Source organism: Martes martes (assembly GCF_963455335.1).
Source record: "Martes martes genome assembly, chromosome: 6".
Taxonomy (NCBI): Eukaryota; Metazoa; Chordata; class Mammalia; order Carnivora; family Mustelidae; genus Martes; species Martes martes.
Genome location: NC_137893.1, coordinates 141709512 through 141733629, shown reverse-complemented (window position 1 = coordinate 141733629; position 24118 = coordinate 141709512). Strand labels below are relative to the sequence as shown.

The following is a 24118-nucleotide window of genomic DNA, read 5'->3' as shown; positions in this document are numbered from 1 at the left end:
GTCTCTGGTCAGTTAGGGGCACAAAGCTCTTCTTACGTCACACACAGTGTGACTCATAAGCATCCCAAATGCATGTCCCCCTGGGGGGCTCCGGGAGGGGCCCGGGTAGGTCCTCTGCATTGGAAATGTGAGTTCCTCTTAGAAGCACACATGAGGTTCTGGAGAAATGTACTAACACTAGCTTTGTTTTGCTTGTTTTGCTAGCTCACCAACCGATGACATAAATTATAATTTGGATTCCTTAAAAGACACCAAAAAGGAGGAGCTGAACAGGGGTGTGGGTTTAAAGATGAAATGTCCTAAGGTAACCAGAGGGCACCTGATTCCCCTGGGCCGATACGATCCAGATAACATTTAAATTCTGGTGTTCACAGGATCGCTTAGTACATCGAATCCTTTTATTATGAAATAAATCATTGTATTTAGTAAAGGCCAGTGATGTCAGGTAGAGAGAAACATTTGATGTCATTGATCAGAACCATCAGAGAAGGGGCACAGCTGGTGTGAGACAAACCCAGTTTTTGGAAGTTTGTGGCTGCCAGAGAAGTGGGCGATTCCCTACACTTCTCAAAAATGTCACCGAGAGTCCTTTACTTGGTGACTCTCCCTGTGCATTCCGAGAGAAGACTTGTTCCAAACACAGGTTTTCCCTATAAACTTTCCAGGACCACATCTACTGTGAAAAATAAGCTGTTTGTAGCACTGGGACTTCACACAAAGCATCCAGAGAAAGATGCATTTTTAAAATGTTTATTGAAGCCTCAAAATTCTTCCCATGTCAGGAAAAGATGACCAGATCCACTATCCAGTTAAGTTCTGACTTGAAGACTGGAGACTTGAAGAAAATGTAACCACTTGCATTTCCTGCTGCACCTAAACTGAAAGGAGCTTAATGTGAAAGACAGGCCATGGCAACAGTTAGTAGGTGTCAAGTCATATAACGGATGGCCCAACGTGACGGGAGACAGGGTAAGCCTCATAAAAAGTATGGCTGACTCGGGGGCAGAGACCAGTGTAAATTCCGGCTCCTGGAGGACTGATGTGGTTGCTTTTCCGTTCGGTGCAGATTTTAATTATAAATGTAGTCTTCCTCACAAATGGTTCCATTAGTTGTGCTTTAATTATAGACTTTGACCAAAAGAGCCAGAAGGAGGGCAAACAGAGCCAGGCCTACAGACACCCCCAGCGCACAGTCTCCACGGAGCTTTTGCAAGCAGAGCGCCATTCTGGAACTTGCGGGGTCCCGCCGAACCACGGATGTGTGGGGCACCGAGCTCAGGTGAGTCCCAAGCCTTTTTCTGAAGTCCTATGAAGATGGAAACATAGAGGGGAAAACGTGATTTTAAGATACAGAACAGGCCTACCGTGACTATCAGTCAAGCACGAGTCTCTCGAGGAAGCTCTCTGTCTTTACTGAGATGTAATTGGCATATAACATTGTTATTAGTTGGGGGGGCAGCAGAACGATCCCGTGTTTTACGGTCTCCAAAATGACCCACAGTAGGTCTGCTTATAACGTCCAGGGCCACGCATAGTCACAATCTTTTTTCTTGTGATGAGAACGTTTAGGATCTCCTCTCTTGGCAACTTTCAAATATGCAACACAGTAACTATAGTCACTGCCCTGTGCCTGACAGCCCCAGGGCTTACTCAGTGCTGTAACTAGAAGTTTCCACCTTTTGACCCCCTTCACCCACCTCGCCCACCCCTCCACACCCCCAACTCTGGCAACCAGAAATCTCTTCTCCAGATCTATGAGCTCCATTTTTTTTTTTTTTTTTTTTTTTTAAGATTCCACATATAATTGAGCCCATATGGCACTTGTCCTTCTCGGACTTAATTCACTTAGCGTAATTCCCTAAAGGTCCATCCATGCTGCTGCAAATGGTAAGATGTCTCTCTTTTTCATGGCTGAATAAGACTCACATATACAGACACATGCACACACACACAGGATATATATCCCACATCTTCTTTGGATAAAGAGACCGGACATTTAGGCTGTTTCCGTATTTTGGTTACCGTAAATCGCGCTACAATGAACACAGGGGTGAGTGTTTTCCCTTTCTTCAGATAAATAGAAGAGGAACTGCTGGTCATGTGGTATTTCTGTTTTAAATTTTCTGAGGGGCCGCCATACTGTTTTCCACAGCGGCTGCCCCAATTTACGTTCTCTCGCAACACTGCCCTTTTCTCCACATCTTTGCCAGCACTTGTTATTTCTTGTCTTTTTGATAACAGCCATTCTGACAGGTGGGAGGTGAGAGCTCACGGTGGTTGTGATTTGTGTTTCCCTGATGATGAGGGACGTTTAGCATGTTCCGTGTACCTGCTGGCCAACTGGATGTCTTCTTTGGAGAAGTATCTACTCACATCCTCTGCTCACTTTTTTTTTCCAGATTGTTTTTTCGCTAGTGAGTTATAGGAGTTCTCTATATACTTTGGATATTATCAGGTATCAGATATATGATTTATAAATATTTTCTCCATTCAGGTAGTCTGCCTGTTTTGTTGATGGTTTTCTTTGCCGTGTAGAAGATTTTAGCCTGATGTAAGAAGCGATCGCTTAGTAACTTCTCCAACATAGACACATTCAAACACCCACCGTGGGCCAGGTAGCCCCAAGTTAGGTGTGAATAAATCACATTTCTTTGCCTTAAGTATCAGGCCAAGTTCATGATTTTCCAGATAACACACAAAATATATATGAGAGGAAGAGAGAGAGAGTTAGTTTAAGGAGAAGCATAACATTTATGTAGAGTGGAATCAAATAAAAAATGTAGCCTTGGGAGATAGAGCCATATCTACTCAGCAAAAAAAGAGAATGACAGAGGAAAACTATGGACGCCGTTTTATTCTGCAAACATAACCCTCCGGGTGGAGAGTCCCAAGATGCCCCAAACATGAAGAGGGAGCTGAAGGGTCTGGGCGGCCAGAGGGACAGGCCCACTGCACTAATTTTCTGGTAGTCTGTGTTCCCTGATGCTTTTTCCTGGGGGGTGTGCAGAGGAATGGGGAGGGGGCATGTGGCTGCTCTCAAGACGGTTCTAGCTTTTCAAAGCATAACTTTAATTCTATTATATAAGATCTCCATCTCATCTACAGGCTTTAGAATCGCTGCCTCCCTGCTGAGACCTGAAACACCACTCTGAGAGATGAATATGGAAGGGGGCCGCGGGCGTGGACGCGAGGAACAATGTCGGGGGACGAGGGGGCAACCCAGAGGCAGGACAGCATAAGGCATGTCTGCGGGAGAATAAGAAACCCACAGCAGCACAAAACCTGTTTTAGTATCCATTTTATTTTGCTTATTCTTCCTTCCAAGCTCCCTAAGACCCTCTTGTTGACACCTGCGTCCTCTGGGTGGGGAGTGGGAGCTGCAGCTCACCGCGCACAGTAGATGCAAGGAAACCGTACCTTCCAGAAGGAAATGGTGGCCTGAAGGCACAGGGTGCACCAAAGGGAGGGAAGAGAACGGGAGTAGAGGATCCAGTGGTGAGTCGAGGCGGGAGGTGATGAGCATCTATGTTAGGATGGTGGCAGATGTCCCTCCTGGAGAAGGAGGGACAACGGACTTTTGATGGAAAACCCACAGGACCTGAGTTCAGATGAGTGAGTAACAAGAGGTATAGAGAATATGAAGGGGGAAATGAAAATAACTTCCAGAACCCAGTTTCCACCGGCTAATGCTTCCATGTGAGAGACGTGCAAGGATTCTTGCTCTGATGCTAGGAGACTCGTTGCAAAGTCAAAACCAAAAAACGGAAAACAAACTGCTAAACACAGGATAAATCTGCCAATCCAGTGCCAGTCAAACTATGACTCACTTCTGTGCTCCACAGGTATCTGAACCGACCCCCGCTCGTGACCATCCCTCGAGAAGGGGGCACGCAGCGGAACAGACGAGCTTTCTTCTGTGGGGGTGGAGGTGGTCACCAGAGCTCCGAGGTCCACCCAAAGCTGCCCCCGCCTCAGGGGACCGTTCTCTTGTGAATCTGGCTTACTGTGTGATATTTTGGAGCTAAGAATATGTTGACAAACTTTTAGTTTGCCTAAAAGTAGTCTCAGTATCTCAAGGACAGCCCTCATCTGGACCCGGCAGCCTCGGGAGAGAACGTAGTTCTTCTTTGCCGCAGTGACATCAGCGATGAGAGTTCTTCAAACGCAGCGAGGCTGTCTGCCTACTTCACCCCCAGGCTTGGACCTGCAGCTGCAGGGCTGGAGGGGGACACAGCGGGGACCTGGGAAGTGTTTAAATGGGAACGAGCGAGTGAGTGGGAGTGTGCATTCCGGAGGACGCATGAATGATTGAAAAGAAAAACGTGTCTCTCCGTGTCCCTCGTGACCTGTGTGTCCTGTGATGGGTGCAGGGAATGAGTCTACAGGAATCCTAAGGTGTTGCCCCTAGAGATTAAAGCTCCTTAAATTTGGATTTACGAGACCATCCTTGAGAGGCTACTTCATGTCTCCTTGGCCCAAGTTTGAGATTTTTGAGACGCACCTGGCTTTGAAAAGCCAGTGAAGACTACAGACTGTACCCCGAAAAATGTGGGGGTGCCTGTGCCCATATGCACTCAGCCCCACTCACACCTCCACTTCAGAGAGCTCAGCTAGGGGTCCAGCCAGACAGTGTGGGGACTGAGGCTTTCTGTTTAGGAAAAAGTACGAATACAAAATTAAGTACAGGGTGTGGAAGGGGCCCCTCCGAGTGAGCCCCTGAAACGCAGTCTCTCCTGGCTTCTGGAAGAATCTTCCTCTGTTCCACCCGTCCGGCCACATGCTGGACCCTGGTTCTACACCCGCCATTTCAAACTGTCCCTTGGTGATCGCTGGCGCCTGGCCAGGGGTCGGGATGCCCTGGGCAGGAGGAGGCCCCGTCTTAAAGCACTGGGCATTTGTGTTTATAGTACCTTCTGCTTCCCAAAGCTGCCTTGTAGCTAATGTGTTTGTGCTCTCCACCTTGACCTTCGATGACTGTTCTACAAAATTTCTGCTCCTTTTTCTAACTCATCTGCCATAAAATTTTGCTCCAAATATGAAAGTTACCTAGTGAATGATGAGTGGATGACCTGCAGATGTGTTCTTCCGTGGGTATTTCCTTATTCCCACCCATACCCTGCGACCACCAGTTCCCAGCAAACACCTAGTATGTCTGAACGTAAGGGACCCTCCCATCCCCCGGGGCCGTGCCTGCAGCACAGAATCTCACCAACAGCAGCAACGGGCGGGGCAGCCGCACCCACCTGCCCTGCCGCTCTCCGGAAGATCACGATGGGCACCTGATAAATAGCACGGCAGGAGAGGGACAATGCGGCCTGTCTCTACCACACTGTGCTTCTTTTACAACTTCACCTTTTACCGATCCAAGATCTTGATTAAAAGAATCTGATGATACATTTTTAAATATAAGATTGAGAAGACGACTTCTCAGCTGGCCGCAGTCAGTAGGGAGCTAGCTTTGTACATTTCAATTGTCACCAGCACTGTGATACTGAAGGAAAAGTAACTTAAAAATTTAGGAGGGGTGCCTGGGTGGCTCCGTGGGTTAAGCATCTGCTTCTGGCTCAGGTCATGATCCCAGGGTCCTGGGATGGAGCCCCGCATTGGACTCCCTGCTCAGCGGGGAGCCTGCTTCCCCCTCTCCCTCAGCCTGCTATTCCCCCTGCTTGTACTCTCTTTCTCCCTGAGAAATAAATAAATAAAATCTTTTTTTTAAAAAAAAAAAGAAAACAGAAGGACTGTCTCCTGAAGTCCAAGATATTCCAACATTTCAACATAGAACTATGGCAGACCTCTATACAGTCAGAAGCAACATTCATGAATAGGAAACACTGTAGCATTTCTATGATGCAATTTACATAAAAAGTGCTCTTAGGTGAGATGATGATAAGTAACCGATGCTAACATAAAAGTTTATATACGCACACAGACACACAGATTTAGAGAAAAACTTAGTACGGCCAATAGTTCCAGGAAGTAAAAAAGGCTCAAACCTTCCCTAAACTTCTTAAACATTATTACCAAAGGTTATTAATTCTTGAAATTCAAGATGCACTTCCCTCTCTCACACTGTGACACGCCCACTATGGGAAATGTTATTGCTTGCTAAAACTAAGGAAACACCAACTCTCAAACTCACACATTTTAAGAAATCAAACTCCACTTGGAAATGCCTTTTTCAAAACAGAAATTTGAAACGAGGCAAGGCAGGATAGGACCTTTGTTAGATCGAAAAGATCCCTGAGTGTATCCAGTTATAGCAAACTAAGGACAACACTGAGAAAGTGTTCACTTTGATCAACACGGGCTATTCCCCCCAGCCCCGTAAATCTCACTGTTTCCTTGATTCATCTCTACACATTCTTGCAAATTCTTAAAGCATCCTACTAATTTTCAAAAGTACAGCTTACCAAATCCTACTGAAGTAATAAATCTGTTAAAGCAGAACCAAGTAGCTACACTGAAAACAAAACCAAACAAAAACCACTTTGATGTTCAGGAAGTCTACAGATCAGACTTCAACCAGGTGGAGATACATGAAGACTTCAGAAAAGAGAACTCGGTCCGGCTAGATGGTAAGGACAGTCCACCTTGAGTTCCGCTCCTGGAGCAGCTACCCGTGCACGGCTGGGAAGAGGCAAGGGAGCCCTACGACACCTGAGCACATGCGGTGCACTGAGGCCAAGTGGGACCCGTGCTGGGGCTGGGAGCACCCGGGTTCTGGGCTCTAATACCACCTTCATCTTAGGAGTTGGGGGTAAATGACTTAGCCTCTCTGTTTCCAAATAAAATCGCCTAAGAAATGGAGCTACTGTTAGTATTTTCACATCACAGGGTGTTAGGAGGATTAAGTGAGATAGGCACGTTAAGTGTTTTGAGCACATAAAACTCAAGGTTAACACATTCCGTGGTGTTCTGCGGTCCTAATGGAATTGGCAAACTGTCTCAGATACTCTTTTTGAGAAATTAGAGTCACTATTTTATTTGCTTCTCAAATACAGTTAGCTGATCTAGGCTATTCCTGTCCCTTCCCCATCATCAGGGGACACATGACGAATGGGCACGGGTTCCAAATTCTGGCAGGGCAGACGCTGAATCCAGGGTCAGACATGTGGCAGCTATTATTACCTTGGGCAAGTGGTTTAAAGCCCCGAAGCCTAGTTATCTCTTCTACGAAGCAGAGATATCAATATCTACCATAAGATGATGTCGACAGGGTTCGAAGTAATCTGCCCAGTGCCCAGGTCGGATGCCTGGAATGTAGAAAGTCCACACGAAGGGCTATTACATCCCAGGAGCTCGACCCGGAACATGGGGACGGCCAGAGTTCCCCACAGCACCTGTCACCAGCACTGAGATGAAGATGTCCTGTTCTGGGTACTCCCCTCACACGCTAACCCACGACGGAGAAGCTATGCCTCCTTCCTTGGAGTGAGCCCTCTGGACCGGTCTTAACTACAACCATCTCATACGTGAAGGGAAACTTGAACTCCACAATTTACCAAGAGGGGTTCACCGGTCACATGTTCCAGGGGCTCATTTTTATATCTGCTTTTCCCCTTGATATTTAGTTTTGTTATAACTTTATTTTTTCCCAGGGAAACTAAAAAGGAAAGGGGTCCCTCTCGATCCCACAAAGGTTTTACGTTCTGTGTCCTGCCTGAACCAGCCAGCTTCCCTCCGCCCTCTGTCTGCCCCCTGCTTCCTCTTGTGGTTGTTTTCCCAGGGCTCAGTCAGACGGGACCTCCTGTAGGAAAAACTCCCTCAACCAGCACCCAGCCCCCATGAGTGAGGCGCTTCCCCTCCGTGGGGCTGGGCATCCTGCTGGCCGGCCCGAGTCATGGCACTTGTCAGTGGTAGTAAATGTCCCGTCTGCTCCTGCGTGATCCCATGCACACTCGAGAGGAGCCTCACCAGCACGTGTCCTGGGCCCCGCACCTTGGGGGTGGGCAGTGCTGGCTGAAAGGATATCTGCCTTTTTACCTGCTCCTTACTACTACAGATGCACATTTTATACAGGGGTATAAACTGCCATTTACCTACCCTAGGATTTCTTATTAGATTGTGGGGTAGATGGAACAGAGGGTCAACCGTCATCTATGCCACATTGTAAAACAATAAAATAGCACTAACGGGGGAAAACTTGCCAGCAGAGAGGTAGCACGGTGCACTGGTTTTCTATTGCTACTTCAGTAAATTGCCACAAACCTCAGGTTTTTGTTTTTTTTTTTTTTTTAAAGATTTTATTTATTTATTTGTCAGAGAGAGAGAGAGAGAGTGAGCGCGCGTGCACAGGCAGACAGAGTGGCAGAAGGAGAAGCAGGCTCCCTGCGGAGCAGGGAGCCCGATGTGGGACTCGATCCCAGGACGCTGGGATCATGACCTGAGCTGAAGGCAGCTGCTTAACCAACTGAGCCACCCAGGCGTCCCAAACCTCAGGTTTTAATACAAATCCATTGGCCTGCAATTCTGGAGGTTGGAAATTCAAAAAAATCAAGGTGTTGGCAGAGCTGCATTCTTTCTGGCAGTTCTAGGGGAGAACTGGTCTCCCTGCTCTTTATCTAGCTTCTAGAGGCTTCCTGTATCTGTTGGGTTGGGGCCTTTTCTCTCCAGTTTCAAAGCCAGTAGTACAGGCTTGTCAATGAGGATCGTTGCGATTTACACTGGGCCCGTGGGGATAACCCAGGATAATTTCTCCATCTCGACCTTTGATTGAATCACATACCTGAAGTTCCCTTTCGCTATGTAAGGCAGCACATTCACAGGGTGCTGGGATCAGGACATGGGTTGTCTTATGTGTGTGCATTGTGTGTGCATGTGTGAGTGCGCACGTGCACTTGTGTGTGTGTGTGCGTGTGCACGCGTGCTTGTGCATGTCTGTGCGTGAGCACGTTATAGTGCTTGCCGCTCCTGGCATACGTGAATTCCCCATGTTCTCACTATCCCACTGGAAGGTGTGCTCAGTTCAGGCAGAGCTAAACCAGCTACAGGAGAGAATGTGCTCCAACAGACCCAACGTTCTCCGTGTTACAGGGAAAAGGGGCACCGGGCAGCTCCGGGGGGATGTGCCGCTGGCCGGCTACGAATCCTCCTCGTGGAGGAAGACGGGGCCTCCAGGCTCAGACTCTGCTCACACAGACCTGCTAAGCCATCATGTTTGTCCTGCTCATGGCTTTTTCGGCCAAAAGAGACAAGGACCTGAAGGAGGTGGTCAATGAGTGTTCTCTGAAGGGGTATTTGTTCTTCTGCGTGTTCCTTTCCATTCTATATTTATATTTTTGTACAGGTGCAAACATCCTGCCCTTTTCTCAGAAGCTGGCTGGGCTTGGCCTTCCAGGGGAAAGTCATGGCGCTCAGAGGCCTCTCCTGCATTCCTCCCTCAAGAATATTTATAACTTGCAATGCGTGAAACGGCCACAGCACCAGAAGCCTAACGATCCAGGAGGACAGGCGGACCACAGCCTCTGTATAAAAACGCTATGGAGACGAGACGCCTTCGGGCACTGGTCACCACGCGCCCGACACAGTTCTAAGTGCTCTACTGTGCATTCTTTCATTCCCCCCAAACACCCAGGGAGGCTGTTAACCTGACCTAATCCCAACCTGCCCAACTGATGGGGAGCGGCTATGTGCGGCAAAGCCCATGAGAGGCTTGGCTTCGGTCCTGCTAAGTTCAGCCTTGGTGATAACATATCAGAGGTACATTTCTAACGCCATACAGAGAAGCGAGAAAACCCAGGGCACGGCACGCCAAACAATGATTGGGCTCGAGATTCGTTCCAAGCCGACTTTACCCACTTTACCTGCCCCTGCATCTCACGGACGCAATGGTGTTTGTGTTTCTCTGCAGAAGGCCATTCTAGGGAAGCCACGTCAGGCCCCACGCCCTGCAGGGTCACTGCACCCAACCTGTCCTGCAGTTCTGAGCCATAATTCGTATGTAATTACTCTGTAAATGGGACCTGGAGATGGCACAATGTTGCATTTTCTCTGAACACACACGCACACACACAGACACACACACATGCACATGCACACGCTCACTTGGTCTGCTCACATTAGAACATGTTGCAAAATGTGTTTTAATGAGGAACAGTTGGTCTGGTTCTGCTCAACCAAAAGATATCCCTGGAAGAGAGTCGCCACCTGTCTTCCCATCCTGCCGTGCAGTGTCTAAATGAGTTCTGCTGTCCCCGACACCTGCAGGCGTTGCCAGGTCCATGTGCCAGCCGCCTTCCACGGATTGACAGACACCCTTGTCCCCGTGCTTCGGGTCCTCACCAGCTATGAGGACATACAGGGGAGTGAGGGTGCCAAGCTACCCTTCTCACTCCTTTTCCTGACAATTCCTCAAACTGGGAACATCTTAATATCGTGTCATTAGGAGCGCCCGATTATCTCTGAACCAAAGATCTTAGTAGTTTCTAGTTCTTGAAGTCTCTGCGGAGAATGTTCTATGCGTTGTCCATCGGCCTTGTCGGTACACTGGCATGTAACGAGCTCTACAAATTAAACCTGGAATCAGTTACACCTTTTCATTTATTTGGGGAGAAGATTTACAGGATAAAACATCTGCCACAGAGTTACATGCTGAGAGCACAGAACTGTCAGCCTTTCTATATCACTTTTGAGCACTGGCAATTCTAAATTCGATATTATTCGTATGTAATTTCCCCCACAACCTCTCAGCTCAAATGTGTAGTTGCTATCAGGTCATTAACATCGCAAAGAAAAAAAATTTAAATCAGAACATACCCGCACATACGAAATCACTATGATCGTGTTTTAAGTCTTGTTTTGGTGACAGCAGAGTAAATACAAGGCTTTGCTAATAAGGCCAAAAATAAATTATTAAACTATCTGCCATATGATCAAATGCATTTCAGATTATATTCTGAATAATTCTGCCTTCACATTCACCAAAGGAAGAGCTCACATGTGCATCTGCCTGGTCTGGGTGACCCTTCTCTTTCAGGACGTCCAACCCTCTGACTTGAACTGAGCCCCAGTGGAAGAAAGAGATAACTCATACCAAAAATCAAAGCTCGGCATCGACGCATCACCTAATGATTATTTTCTGTGAGATCATAATTTGCCCGACTCAAGAGATCCAAAAACAACTCTTCAGCTCTGAACGTCTTTTAATGGGTTCAAAACATTACGTGTAAATTTTTCTCATGGCTCAAAGGCACTGTTAGGGCTGGAAGGGGAAGCTACTGGGGATGAAGACAAAGCTGTCTGATAACTCAAAGCTCAAGAGAAATTAGAGTTTAGCGTCACCTTCTTGTTTTTTTCCTTTTTTCAACTGAGCCTGCACATATGGCCTATGCAGAAAAGCTATCAACACCAAATATGTGATCAATGTAAGGAAATTACGTTAAAATATACATCCTGCAGTACAGTATGTTATCAGAAAAGACCCTCAAAATCTCCTGACTCTGGCGAGTCTGCTTTAAATACAGTTATCTCTGCAAGTGACCTCTACTGTGATTGCATTTTAATTCCCAAAATACATACTTAAGGAAGTACCTCTTAATGTAAGTATCCTAACGTAAACTGTTGCCTCAGAACCCAATAATCCGGAATGAGCAATGGTGGTTCCAGCCTTCGTAAGGCCTCCTCAACCCTCCAGTTGTAGGCTTCTACCTGAATTCCGTCACCCTTTTTGAAGTTCCTAATCTTTTTTTATCTTGACACCCTCTGTCCATTCACATGCCTGACTCTGGCCTAGTTCCTGGCTTGTTGCATTTACCAAATAAATGCGTGGGCTGCAGGGTAGAGGAAGGGGATCTGGAATTAATAACACAGCATAAAATCTTTGCCCATAGTGGGATGTTGTCATTTGTCTATACATAACCTCCTTAGTTCTACAAAAAACAAGGGGCTGCGAGCTTTGCCTGAAGGGTATGTTATCAGAAGCCTGGCATCTTAGCTGGAGATGCATTTATTTTTATTTCTTATCCACTGTTATTAAAATTTTCTTCTTCCAAGAGAAGGCACATAGAGAAGACTTTCTTAATAGCCCCACCTAAAACCCAAGCTATTTCTTTACTATATCAAAATATGGAAATTAGGGGCACCTGGGTGGCTCAGTAGGTTAAGCCTCTGCCTTTGGCTCAGGTAGTGATCCCAGGGTCCTGGGATCGAGCCCCACATCGGGCTCTCTGCTTAGCGGGGAGCCTGCTTTCCCCTCTTTCTCTCTTCTGACTGCCTCTCTGCCTACTTGTGATCTCTGTCAAATATATACATAAAATCTTTTTAAAAATATGGAAATTACTGTAGAATGTATACACGGGTCTCTCTTTCATTAACTCAACATTAGCCACGGAGGTAAACGCAAGTACACACATGCGCACGCACACACAAGGGACTGGACATAAAGAGGAGACCAAAAGGCTCCCTGAGAACTGCAAAGTTGGTCATCACCATGTTCATGTTCATGACGATGGCAGGAATCTAATTCCTTGAAACATTGGCTGGAAGCCCGCATCTGCACACGCTAACGTGGCCCCACAGGCGAGGACAAAGCTGAAGAAAGGAAAGGTGAACTGGGTCCAGATGCTTTCCTGATGATGAAGTCTTTTTGATAATCTCTTAAGCTCCAACTGAAACCACCCTTGTCCCATGAAGTGTATACAGAAAGCTGTGAACTAGGATGTTGACAAATGGAACAAGCAGGTGTATGAAAGTTAATCTTTAAGCAAGCAATTCAACTCAAAATAATTACTCCCAAGGATTTCTTCCCACTAGGTAACCATGAGAGTGTGCTGGCAGATGTTTGTGCTTTAAATGAAAAAGAAGCCATGTGTGATGTTAACCGCTATTACCCTGCAATCCTCCCATTCTGTTCTGAGCATCATTTTCAGTGACACTGGGAATATGGTTCTAGCATCATTGAGCTCCATGAACTGCATACAATGAATAAAGGAGGTGGCACGTGCTTTGCTCTGTCCAAAGAATCTCATAAATGATGAGCTAACACGTAAGATGTTTTCTATTTGGAATATAGATAGCTTTCAAAAAGTAAAAAATAAACGACCCTACCACATGTCACTGAAAATAACAGAGATTAATACAAGGAGATTAACTTGTTTGTATCACTATTAAAGTGCGGTGGGCAACCTCCAAGATGGCTTCCAGCGATCTCCGCCTTCCGGTGTTCACATTCTGGTGTAACAACTTCCCTCTCTTCCTGACTATGAGCTGATCGGCTTTGCTTCTAATTAATAACACTCAACATAAATGATGGGATGCTACTTCTGAAATTCGGTCACCAAAAAAATGTGGCTTCCCTGTTTCTAACTCTCTCTGCTTGCTTGCTCTGAGGAAAGCCAGCTGCCACATTGTGAGGTGACCTACGCCAAAGCCCACAGGAGAAGGGACGGAAGGAGGCCTCTGACCAACGGCCACGAAGGACCGAGATCTCAACCTCACACCCCGTGGGAAACGGTACCCCACCATCCCCAAACAAGTGAACTCAGAGACCTTTTAGGTAAGATGACACTCCTGGTCAACACCCCGACCACCTCCTGACAGGCACTGGGCCAGAGGCACCCTAGCTACGCTGTGCCCAAAGTTCTGACCCACAGACGCTTTGAGATAATGAATTTTTTTTTTTGTTTCAAGCTGCTAAATTTTGAGGTAATTGGTTACACAGCTTTGTTACACAGCAAGGGACAACTAATATAAAAAGATGCCAGGTAGAGAGCTGGAAACCAACTCACATGTATGTTGAAACGTGATTTTTATAACAGAGGCATTTCGGGCCACTAGGAAAGATGGCCTTTCAATAAAATTTTCTAGAACAATTCATTATACACACATAAAACAACGAAATTTGATCCCTACCCACCATCCTTAAAAATTAATTCCAGGTACATTGATTATTTACCTGGGAAAGGCAGAACTGGAAAAATTTTAGGTAATATGGGCAGAAAAACCTTTCTAACCCACAAGGCAGGGAAACCATTCTAAAATCACAAAAATACATGAAGTTCTAAGGCGCCAATGAGAGGGTAAAAGACAAGCCACGAACGGAGAGAAGACACGTGCTTCACATACAGCTGACTGTAGATTGTTACAGTGTGAAGAAATTCTAAAAATCAAAAAGGTATCAACTGAACAGAAGAAAATGGGCAACAGACTTACACAGACTCTTGAGCAGAGACTAGGTCTAAATAAATATCTCAAAGGAATCCAACAAACGTATATGCATATGCCGACCTCATTTGTAATTAAAGAGACCCAAGTTAAAAACACGATGAGACACCAATTCACAGATGCTGGGCTGTCCAAAGGCAAAGCCATCCAACAGCTGAGATTAGCTGGCTTGCTCTAAGCTTTGTGGTTGTGTCATGAGGCATTTAGGGTGGTGATAGTTAACTGATACATAAGATGGCCAGAGATTTGGTCCGGCAATTCTTTTTGGTAAGGGACAGCTATCCATCTATCCATGTATCTATCTACGCATCTATCTATCCATTCTCTCTTTCTCTCTCTCCATCTCCAACACAAATACACTCATTTATTCACTCAGCAGACATTTCCCAAAGATTTGCTCTGCCATGCCAGGCACTAGACATTAAAGACAAAGAAAGGAATGAAGCAAAATATCCACTCACTTATGGATGGATTTTCCATTTTAGTCACTGGAGGCAAAGAAACATAAAAGTATGTGTTGTGTCTGACAGGGAGATTTTCCACAGAGAAAAATGGAGTAAGGATGGGGGAGGGGTTCTAGGTTGTGCTGGGGTGGCTGTTTTATAGAGACCTACTCAGGAAGGACTCACTGATAAGGCGGAATTTCAGCAGATGAATGAAGGAGATGACAGATGTGTCACACAGGCATCTAAGAGAGGCAGGTTCCAAGCAGAGGGACTGGCGGGTGGGAGTGACGCTGGTGTGTTCACATTCAAGGAGCAGCACAGAGACCAGGGTGGCTGGTCCAGCACACTCAAGGGCTAGAAAGGTCAATGATGATGTCAAAGAGGCAATGGCAGGGCCAACACACTAGGCCTTACAGGCTGGGACTTTTGTTTCCACTGTGAGCATGAGGAAACTCAACACGAAAAAAAAATTTATTATGGTAAGACATATACAACATAAAATTCACTATTTTAATCATCCTCAAGTGCACAATTCAGTGACATGAATTATACTCGCCACGTTGTACAACCATCACCACTATTCCTAAAACTTTTTCATCATCCCAGAGACTCTGTAACCAATAAGAAATAGCTCCCCATCTCTACCTCTAGCCCTGGATAATCTCTAATCTACTTTCTGCTTCTGTAAAATTTGCCTATTCTAGATCTTTCATGTAAGTGGAAGCATATGATAGTTCTCCTTTTGAGCCTGGCTTATTTCATTTAGCATAATGTTTTCAAGGTTCACATGGTGGTACGTGTCAGAAATTCGTTTCCTCTTATGAATGAGTCCAATTCCATTGTATGTATGTATCACATTTTGTGTATCCATTCATTTGCTGATTGACACTTGGGTTCTTTCCCCTTTTTGATTATTGTGAATAATGCTGCTACGAATACTGGTGTACCACTATTGGCTCAAGAGTCTGCTTTCAGTTTTTGGGTACATATGCTGGGTCATATGGAATCCTTGATGGTTTTAAACATAAGGGAGACACGATCTGATTTATATAGAGGGTAGAAACAGGGAGACCAATTAGGCAGATTGTGTTTATTTTCAGATAATATAGTATAACACAGAAGAGGAAATTACCTCCTACAAGAATATCTACAAGAAACAGATCTGTAGCAAATAACACTATCTCGTACCATCGATGTTCGGCGATTGTTCAGAAGAACGGACCTCATCTGAAGGGATCAGAGAAAAGGAATAGCTACTCAAAGTCAGTGAAAAAGGGGGAACTTAAATCATGATCCTGATTATTTATTTTAGGCACCTGGACTTTATACATGCTCTTGCTGGTGATCCATGTACCTGAAAAAAACAATGACCAAGTCCTCTTCTCATGGTGATTCGGGCAAAACATAACCCATGCCCACAGACACAATACCATTTGCACCCTGATTATTTGGGCCCACAGAAATCTTTGCTATCACCATGGCCCCAACTTCACACCATTGATCTGTTCCTATGTGTCAGGTAATGCTCTGAGTGCTTCCCACGCATCATCTCATTCGTCAAAACCACCCTGTCAGATAGATTCTATTACCCCCAATTTATGCAAGAGGAAACATACCCAGAGAGGGTAAGTGATCAGCCGAGGACCGCACAGTTAGTAAGGCACAGAGCCAGAAGTCCAAACCCACACAGGACGACTCCACAGCTCGTGTGCTTAAGACATACTCCGTCTTTCAGAATGGGTGTCTGCAAGAGAGAAGCCCTGGGAGCCAGGAGCTTCTGGAAGGAAAATGCTAATCCTGATAAAGTATGTCTGCTGTGGTTCTTTGCTTTTGTGGTCCTGTATCAAGCAGAGGCAAATCTGGAGGGCACTGCATCCCATTTTTATAGGTGGACGTCCTACCAGATAACTGCTGACTTGACATATGGCTTGAATATTTATGTTTCTCAATAATTTTATAGAATTGCACTGGGGAGACAGAGGGGCAGGAATATCCGTAGTTCTATTATTTGAGGCACATCTCAAAGTTAGTACTCTGAGCATGATGGGAGAAACAGGCTGTCAGATTCATCTTTAGAAAGGAAAAGGGAAGAAAACGCAAATTTATGGTTAGAAGCAACCCAGCTCTAAAGTACTCATCCTTACAGTTTCCACGAAAAGAACTTAAATTTGCAAGATTATTATCAACTTAAAAAGGGGCTTTTGCAATGTGCTTATCGAGACATCAAATGACTTCCAAGAACAGGTTCTGTAGCTTGACTATAATTCTTCTTTTTTAGTCCTTGAAGAATATACTAATATCCCAAGTTGAAGTCATAGATTTATTCTCAACTTCCCTGCCTGTGGTGGAGAAACTCTCCATTCCATCCTGCATGTCACCGAGAGCCAAGTTCATTCAACAAACGTGAGGAGTGCCAGCTACGAGCCAGCCGCCATGCTGGGCCTGGGGGCTGGTGGTGAGCCAGACAGACAGGGTGGCCCCGTGCTCCTCAGTTTTTCTTCCCACGGATGATTTTCACAGTTCTGCTGGTGCTCAAAGACTTTCCAACCGGCCATGGCAGGCACTTGGAGCATTTGCCTGTATCTTCTCCCTACTTATTCTAAGTATGTATTTCCCAAAACCTAGAAGTGGGTGGGGCTACGCGAATATTCTGGTCAACTGTCGTGAACAGAAATGTCATCAGCCACTGCGGCGCTGAGGGACGGAAGAGCCTGGCTCTCCAGCAAACCTCTGCTTGCCATCAGCCTGGGTCCCTGAGGGGCTGTGTGGAACCGACTGTCCCTGATTCCCAACAGCCCCCCACAAGGTTCTCGATGCGTGGCAGTGTACGCAGGATGAAGCCCGAGGTTTCGGAGTTTATGTGCTACAGTAGCAAAGCCCAACTTCTGTCTCGTGCTATTTGCCTTCAAAACCCAGAGATCTCCCCCTTCCCAGCGGACATCATTTCCCACCGCCTCCCACCTGCCCGCATCTGTGTACGGATGCCCACATAAGGCCAGCTGCATTCCTGTGCTTTCTGTCCCTTGACTCGAGTTCCTTCCACACTGAGAAAAATCTCCTTCTTCACTTGCTGCCTTGGTCCCTTCCGCCCTCCAAGTCCAGTTCTAAGCCCAGCACATCCATGACAACGCCGGCAGGGGAAACTGTTCCAACAGCCTCTTCACACCACTGGGTCTCCACGCGGAGAATTCTTATCACTCCAGACTCTGGGGACCATCTCCCCTTCTCCTTCGTCCCTGGACGCAGGCTTGAGAGCCAGGTTCCACACCAAGAGGCCACGCCGGGAGGGACGGACTGTGGAGTGGACTCTGTGAGGAGGTGGACGGGTGTGGGAACTCTGCCGCTGAGGGACGGGGTGAGGCCAGGGAACGCTTCTTACCGGCCCCTTCGGTGTGGTTCTGGGTGTTGTCGTTCCGGCAGCATCTACTTGCCAGCAACTCTGGGAACTGTATCCCCCCTTCCTGTTTAAACTAGATGAACATTTTTCTGTTGTCTGCGAAGACCCCCGACCCACACATGCCCTAATACTTCCGACCTCGAGAGGCTTCCTAGCTTCCAGTTTCTTACTGGGCACTTGCTATATTACATATTTTGTTTCAAACATACATATCTCCTCTTCCCCACTAGACTTTCTTCTCCCTGAGGGCAAGGACCACATCCTAGACTTCTGCATCCCAAGCAGCGCTTACCAAAGTATACTGGGTCCACTTTAGAAATTGATGGGATGGCCGCGTGATTCATCCTCTGAACCAGAATGCGGTAGGGAGTAAAGAGAGGGGCACCATGATCAGTTATATCAGGACAACAGGTATAAAGCAAGACTGTCCCAGGCAAACTGAGGCACGGCTGTGCAGAGCCAGCTGATGGAAGAAATGTAATGTAGCCAAAGTGAGAGCATCAAAGTGCAGTTCAGGACACATGAGTTCAAACCATCACAGCAGATACTCCTCTCCTGGAGGCTCCCTCTTCCCAGTCGGTGGGGACACGAGACTGGGCCTAGCTGACCTTTCATGTTCGGGTGTTACCGAGATACCACTTTGGTTTTCCTAAGAAAGACTTTTCTATTTGGTGCTTTTATGATGAGGAATACCTTTTGTTCTTAATGAATTCATTCTAGACTTGGTAAAAATCACCCACAAAACTTTCACCCCCAGAGCCATTACATTGCCCAGGGCAGCTGGTGTACCTACATAAGACCCCCTCCTTGGCCTACCAGGGTCCTGATGGAAGAAGAGTATAGAACCACACCCAGACTAAAACCTCCTCAAAGGCCAGGATGCTGTTTGTTATTTGTATCACCAACATGCGGGCCGGTGCCTCAATAACATTACAGTTGGTAAACGCTGAAACCCACCATAAGACGCCAGGCGTCAGGCACGTGACGCATGTGTGAACAATCCAGTGTCAGGGGGCTCAGTCTCTTTCCTTCCTTGCTCTGGGCGTCTGCCCCTGCCTCTGACCGCAAGCTCACTGCGCCTTCTACGCCCTCCTGCAGTATGGACGATGGGTCCAGGGGAAGGGGCAGCGCCCGCCCCAGTCCTCCCTCCGATGCTTCTCGGTGAGCGAGCATAGCAGCGCTCCTGCGTTCAGCTGCCATGGCCGAGGCTACAGGAATACAGCGAGGGAACACGGGTAAAAAGGTAGCATGGGTAAAAAGCCTTCATGCCACGCGCACAGGAAAGGCTCACTGACTGGGAGCCATTATTGCTATGAAGGCACAATTCTTTCCATGACGCACGCGGTTCCCCTCCCCGTGCCCCAGCACCAAGCCTCGGGAGGAGGAAATTATCATCAATGGTTGCACGAGTGGTGATGCAAGAGGCGTGAGAGCGGACTGCTGAGCGGCGGGTCACTCAGATGGTAGTACTCTGGATGGTGACCAAACAGGTACACAAAGGCACAGCAGACACACCAAGCGCATCCTGAGCTGACAAAATCACAATGACGAGTTCAGCTACAATGCCAATAAAATATACAGCTCAGCAGCATGGAATAAAATCTACGTATCGAGACAGCGACACCCAACCACGTCCTAACGGGCGGGCAGAAGACACTGATGGGTGCGGCATGAACGAAATGGACTTAATAGCCAGTGTACTGTGTTTTCACGGTGGGTGACACCAATTTAACATATGGGCGATGAAGAAGTCAATCTTATATCAAGTTTAAAAAGAAAAAAAAAAAGAGGAATGAGAAAAACCGCGTGGGGTTGGAGCCATTATCTCAGGGCTGGAAGGAAAATAGGAAGGAACACACCCTCATTTGCTTCTAACACGGTTAGCTGATCTGTTTGAAATTAGATCCACTTTCAACTGTTTTAACTTAATTATTAAGCCATTTCTTAACCTCGTGAATGCAGTTTTCATGTGCTTTCAAATCTGGCCCTGAACTAATAGACCCTTTCACTTCAGTGGTTTTGGAAATGAATGTTAGATGGAGAGGAAAGCACTTTTACGGTGCTTTTGTAAGGGTCAGAGCTCTGAAAACATAGTATGGTTTGTACATAAAACTCAGTCCACCTGAATATCCTGCTGGCCCTTTGGTAATGAAGGCAAACCGTGCCACCCTTTAAAACTCCTGCTTCCTTTCCACGGGCAGTCGGCTGTGCTGGTGCTGAGCCATCTAACTGCTCAAGCAAATCCATTACTGGGATCAAAGTCTCAACGGATGAGAAACAGGTGGCAGCCTGGAACCCTGGGGGCAGCCTTCCCATCGCTTCTGAGAAACAGAATGGTAGGTCCAGCTCTCCGTTCTAGAACAGTCACCATTAGAAAGACACATAAAGAGAAAGGAAGAACACCCGAGCTCTGAAATTGCTGTGGGGTCTCTTTCCGCTCTTCGGTTTCTCTCATTACGTGGAGGGGCTGCCAAGTTCGTCTGTTTTCATCCGCCATTTTGTAGGTAATCGACAGCTGATGATTGCCACTATCTTTGTTGTTGTCATTACGATTTATTTGAGAGACAGAGAGCACTCCCAGGGCGGGTGGACAGAGGGAAAGGGAGAGAGAGTCTTAAGCAGACTCCACACAGAGCACAGAGCCTGATGTGGGGCCCGATCTCTCTACCCTGAGATCGTGACCTGAGCCGAAACCAAGAGTCGGACGCTCAACTGACCGTGCCACCCGGGTGTTCCGATGACAACTTTTGAAATGATAAAAGGTTGGGCAATTTTTACCTTCTCTGCGTCACTGTGTGGAATGTATCACAAATTAATAACGGTAACATTAAGAGGGGCCAACCTTTATTGACTGTTAAGCCATTTCCCTGTAATCCCGTGAAGCAGGTACTGTTATCCATGTTTACGGAGGAGAGAGAGGAGGTGGAGAGAGGAAGAGGAGTTTACCCAAGGTTATACTCCTTGTAAGTGGTGAAACAAAGATTCAGACACGCACGCTCAGAATCTAGCACCAGTGTTCTGAACTGATGTACAGTACTGTAGAGTGAAAGCCAATGGAAGCAAAGTACCTTTTAAAAAAACACTGACGTAAAAAAAAAAAAATTAAGACCCAGGAAATCACTGATTTTTAGAAGTACACTTACGAATCCCTTTATCAAATATTAACGCACCTGTGATACACCAGGCCTTCTGTCCACATTATCTAATTCAATCCTCTGTGGCTCGATTGTGTCCATTTTACAAATGAAGAAACTGTGATTCAAGGAAGTTGTACAGGAGCAGAGAAGCGTGTAATTCCGATCTGAACCCGAACACGAGAGACTCCGAATCTCCAGCTTCTTCCACAAACCACCCCCTACCCCCGCCACCACCTCTTCCTTATTTAAAGCAAACCTTTCCTACTAGTAATAAACTCAAAAAAAGAAAAACTTTGCAATAAAACTCACTACTTAAGTTTGGAATCAGAGAGAATTTTCTTCCGATTCAGGCACAAAATGGCTCTGACTTCTTAAGTATTGATCTCAGAAATGGTAGGATTCAAGCGATTGTTAGAACATGGGCCACAAGAGAGAAAAGAGCATCAGGAGTAAAACTAGTAAAACTAGTTAGCTTTGATCAAGCAGGGGTAGTGTTCATATCCTCCTGTCTTCCTAACACAGGCTGGTAACGCAAATACCACTTTCCACAGAACGCAGAGAAGACGATTCATACCGTCCATTTTCTCCCTGCATCCGGCACAGGCCCGCAGTGGTACACAGGAGACAACGGAAGCCGTGAAGTCATTGGTAAGACTCTTGCCACTCCAAAGGGAAAGTAGGTATGAGCCTGGGCTGAAAAACCCGGGCCTGACCTCACACCCTTCCGGACGGCCACTACCAAAACCCCAGAAAACACCACATGTTGGTGAGGATAATCACCTAACCACTCCTAACCTCTGACCGGTCTGCTGTTTCTCTGGCTACCTAAATACTTTGAGGTAATCCCGCTTCTTTCGTCTTTGACCGAGAAGACGCTGGGTTTCGTACAGGGTAATAGTATTCAACTTAGAGACAAGAACAATACAGACTCTCATGTATTTTGCTGAAGAGCCTAACAAAAATCATTGTAAACATCCATTGAATTTTCATATACTGCTAGGCAGTAACTGTCAAGATACACTGTGAAAAACAGCAAAAGTGCCTACAATTTATCTAGGACGGAGGTGGCAAAAAACATGTACATGTATTTGTTTATATTGTTAAAGCAAACCCTTGGAAGAATAAGCCAAAAACTAAAGCAAACAAAATTCCTTAAATAGGTAAGAGAAGAAACAGGGTGGAGAAGACAGAAGGTGAACTTCTCAGAACATACTTCCGTAGATTTGATTTTGCTAAATATTTTACATGATTTTGAAACAAAACTAAATTTTTAAAATTCCCCCCCAATTTGAAAATAAAGTGGAACAAATGTTCCTAGCAGAGTAGTCACTGGCTGGTACAGCCGTACAGAGAGGAATGATTTCGGCTCACTTGAAAACCACCCTCTGCCCGTACATCCCTCAAGGGAAATACCCAGCAACAAAAACACCTGTAAAACCACCTCCCCACCACTGCCACCTCAACTCAGCTCTGTGTTCAGGAATCACACTGTAGGTGATGGCGCTAGTATGGTTATTCGTGGACAGTTACGTGAGTATCACAGGACACGGCCCGTGAGTACTTATGCAAGGTGACCAGGACCCGGGATTTTCAGTGTGGAAGAAAGAAGTTACACATGTTAAAGGTGGGTGACGGGTATGTGAGATGATTAGACTATTCTCTTTGCTTTTGTAGTATGCTTGACACTTGCTACAGTACAAATTTTCCATAACTGAGTTAAAACAACTCGATCCCAGACTTTGATGACAGCTCTTGGGTAATTTTTCATATTATCAGATGGTCACGAATCTGGTGCAGTAGGTGCTGTTTCCCCACAGGTTTTCTTCAGGTGGCACGACTGGATGGCATGGCAATTTTCTGAGGCAACGTCAACTGTGTAAAGCGATCATCACACTGCCCAGGATACCTTACGACACACTTGGGCTCTATGAGGGAGCGTGGCAAAAATATCACCGCTCTTCGACATCTTAAAACGTGTGCTTCTTCTCACGGTTCCCAGGCCTCTGGCCCTTCCCCCCAAGTATCCCCTCCCCACAGGCAGGCGACGTTTGCATGTCCCCACAATCATTTCTACAACCCACTTCTGGAGAATTATTAATACGCATATGAGACAGTCTTCACCATCCAGGGGGATGCTGTCCCACGCTTTCTGAAGTTCGAAGTGTGGAAATTTGGCCTTATTACATTACAGTATTAAAACTGCTTTTATAAATAGCAAACACTCTTTCCCACTTGAGAATCATTTTCTTAGAAGAGTGGTTTTCAAACTTGAGCAGGCACCAGTATTACCCAGAGAGCTTATTAAGAAAACAGGTTACTGGGCCTCGCTCTCAGAGTTTCCGATTCAGGTCCAGTTTGAAGCCTGAGAATTCGTCTTTTTAACAAGTTCCCAGATTTGCCGATGCTGCAAGTCTGGAGACCACACTTGAGAATTATTATCCAAGAACATCTATGAAAATGTATGTGTCCCTTGCTTCCTCCTAAGAACAAAGCCCCCTGATACTTTGTCCCTTTGAATTCCATGATGCCTTCCCCTGTTTGATTATTATATAACCTTTTTCTGAAATTAATTATCCTTAAAAAAGGATACTCAGAAATGTTCCCTATTAGTTTATAGGTAGTGGTTTGCTTCCGTATTCCTTAAAAACATTCAGACGAATTTTGCTTCTTTCCTATCTCCCTCTCTTTCTAATTCTCTATTCCTTTAACCAAACTGAAAGGAAAGACGGGAATAATCATTCAAGATGTTACCATACGCTGTTTCCTGCATATAATTTCGTAGAGGACAGTAACCTTTGACTTTATTATTGCCCGCCTTTTCCATCCTGTTGTGGGCACGCACGCACTTATAACCTGACAATAACAAGGGCTGATGTCTATTAATATTTATAGAATTCAACGCCCTGCCACAGGGTAGGCAGTCAATCCATTTTTGTCAAACAGAATATTTCAATCACAGAATCCCAGAGACAACTGAG

The 24118-nt window shown here is 46.1% G+C and overlaps 1 protein-coding gene across 2 annotated transcripts in view; it reads right to left on the bottom strand.

The window, feature by feature from the left end:
- Positions 1–377: 377 nt before the first annotated feature.
- CDKAL1 (CDKAL1 threonylcarbamoyladenosine tRNA methylthiotransferase) overlaps positions 378–24118 on the bottom strand; it is a 634424-nt gene continuing 610683 nt past the window's right edge. For both annotated transcript variants that reach the window (XM_080807301.1, XM_080807300.1), the window contains one exon: positions 378–1306. In XM_080807301.1, the coding sequence (XP_080663427.1) occupies positions 1118–1306 (189 nt within the window). In that variant the 3' untranslated portion in view covers positions 378–1117. The remainder of the gene's footprint in view (positions 1307–24118) is intronic.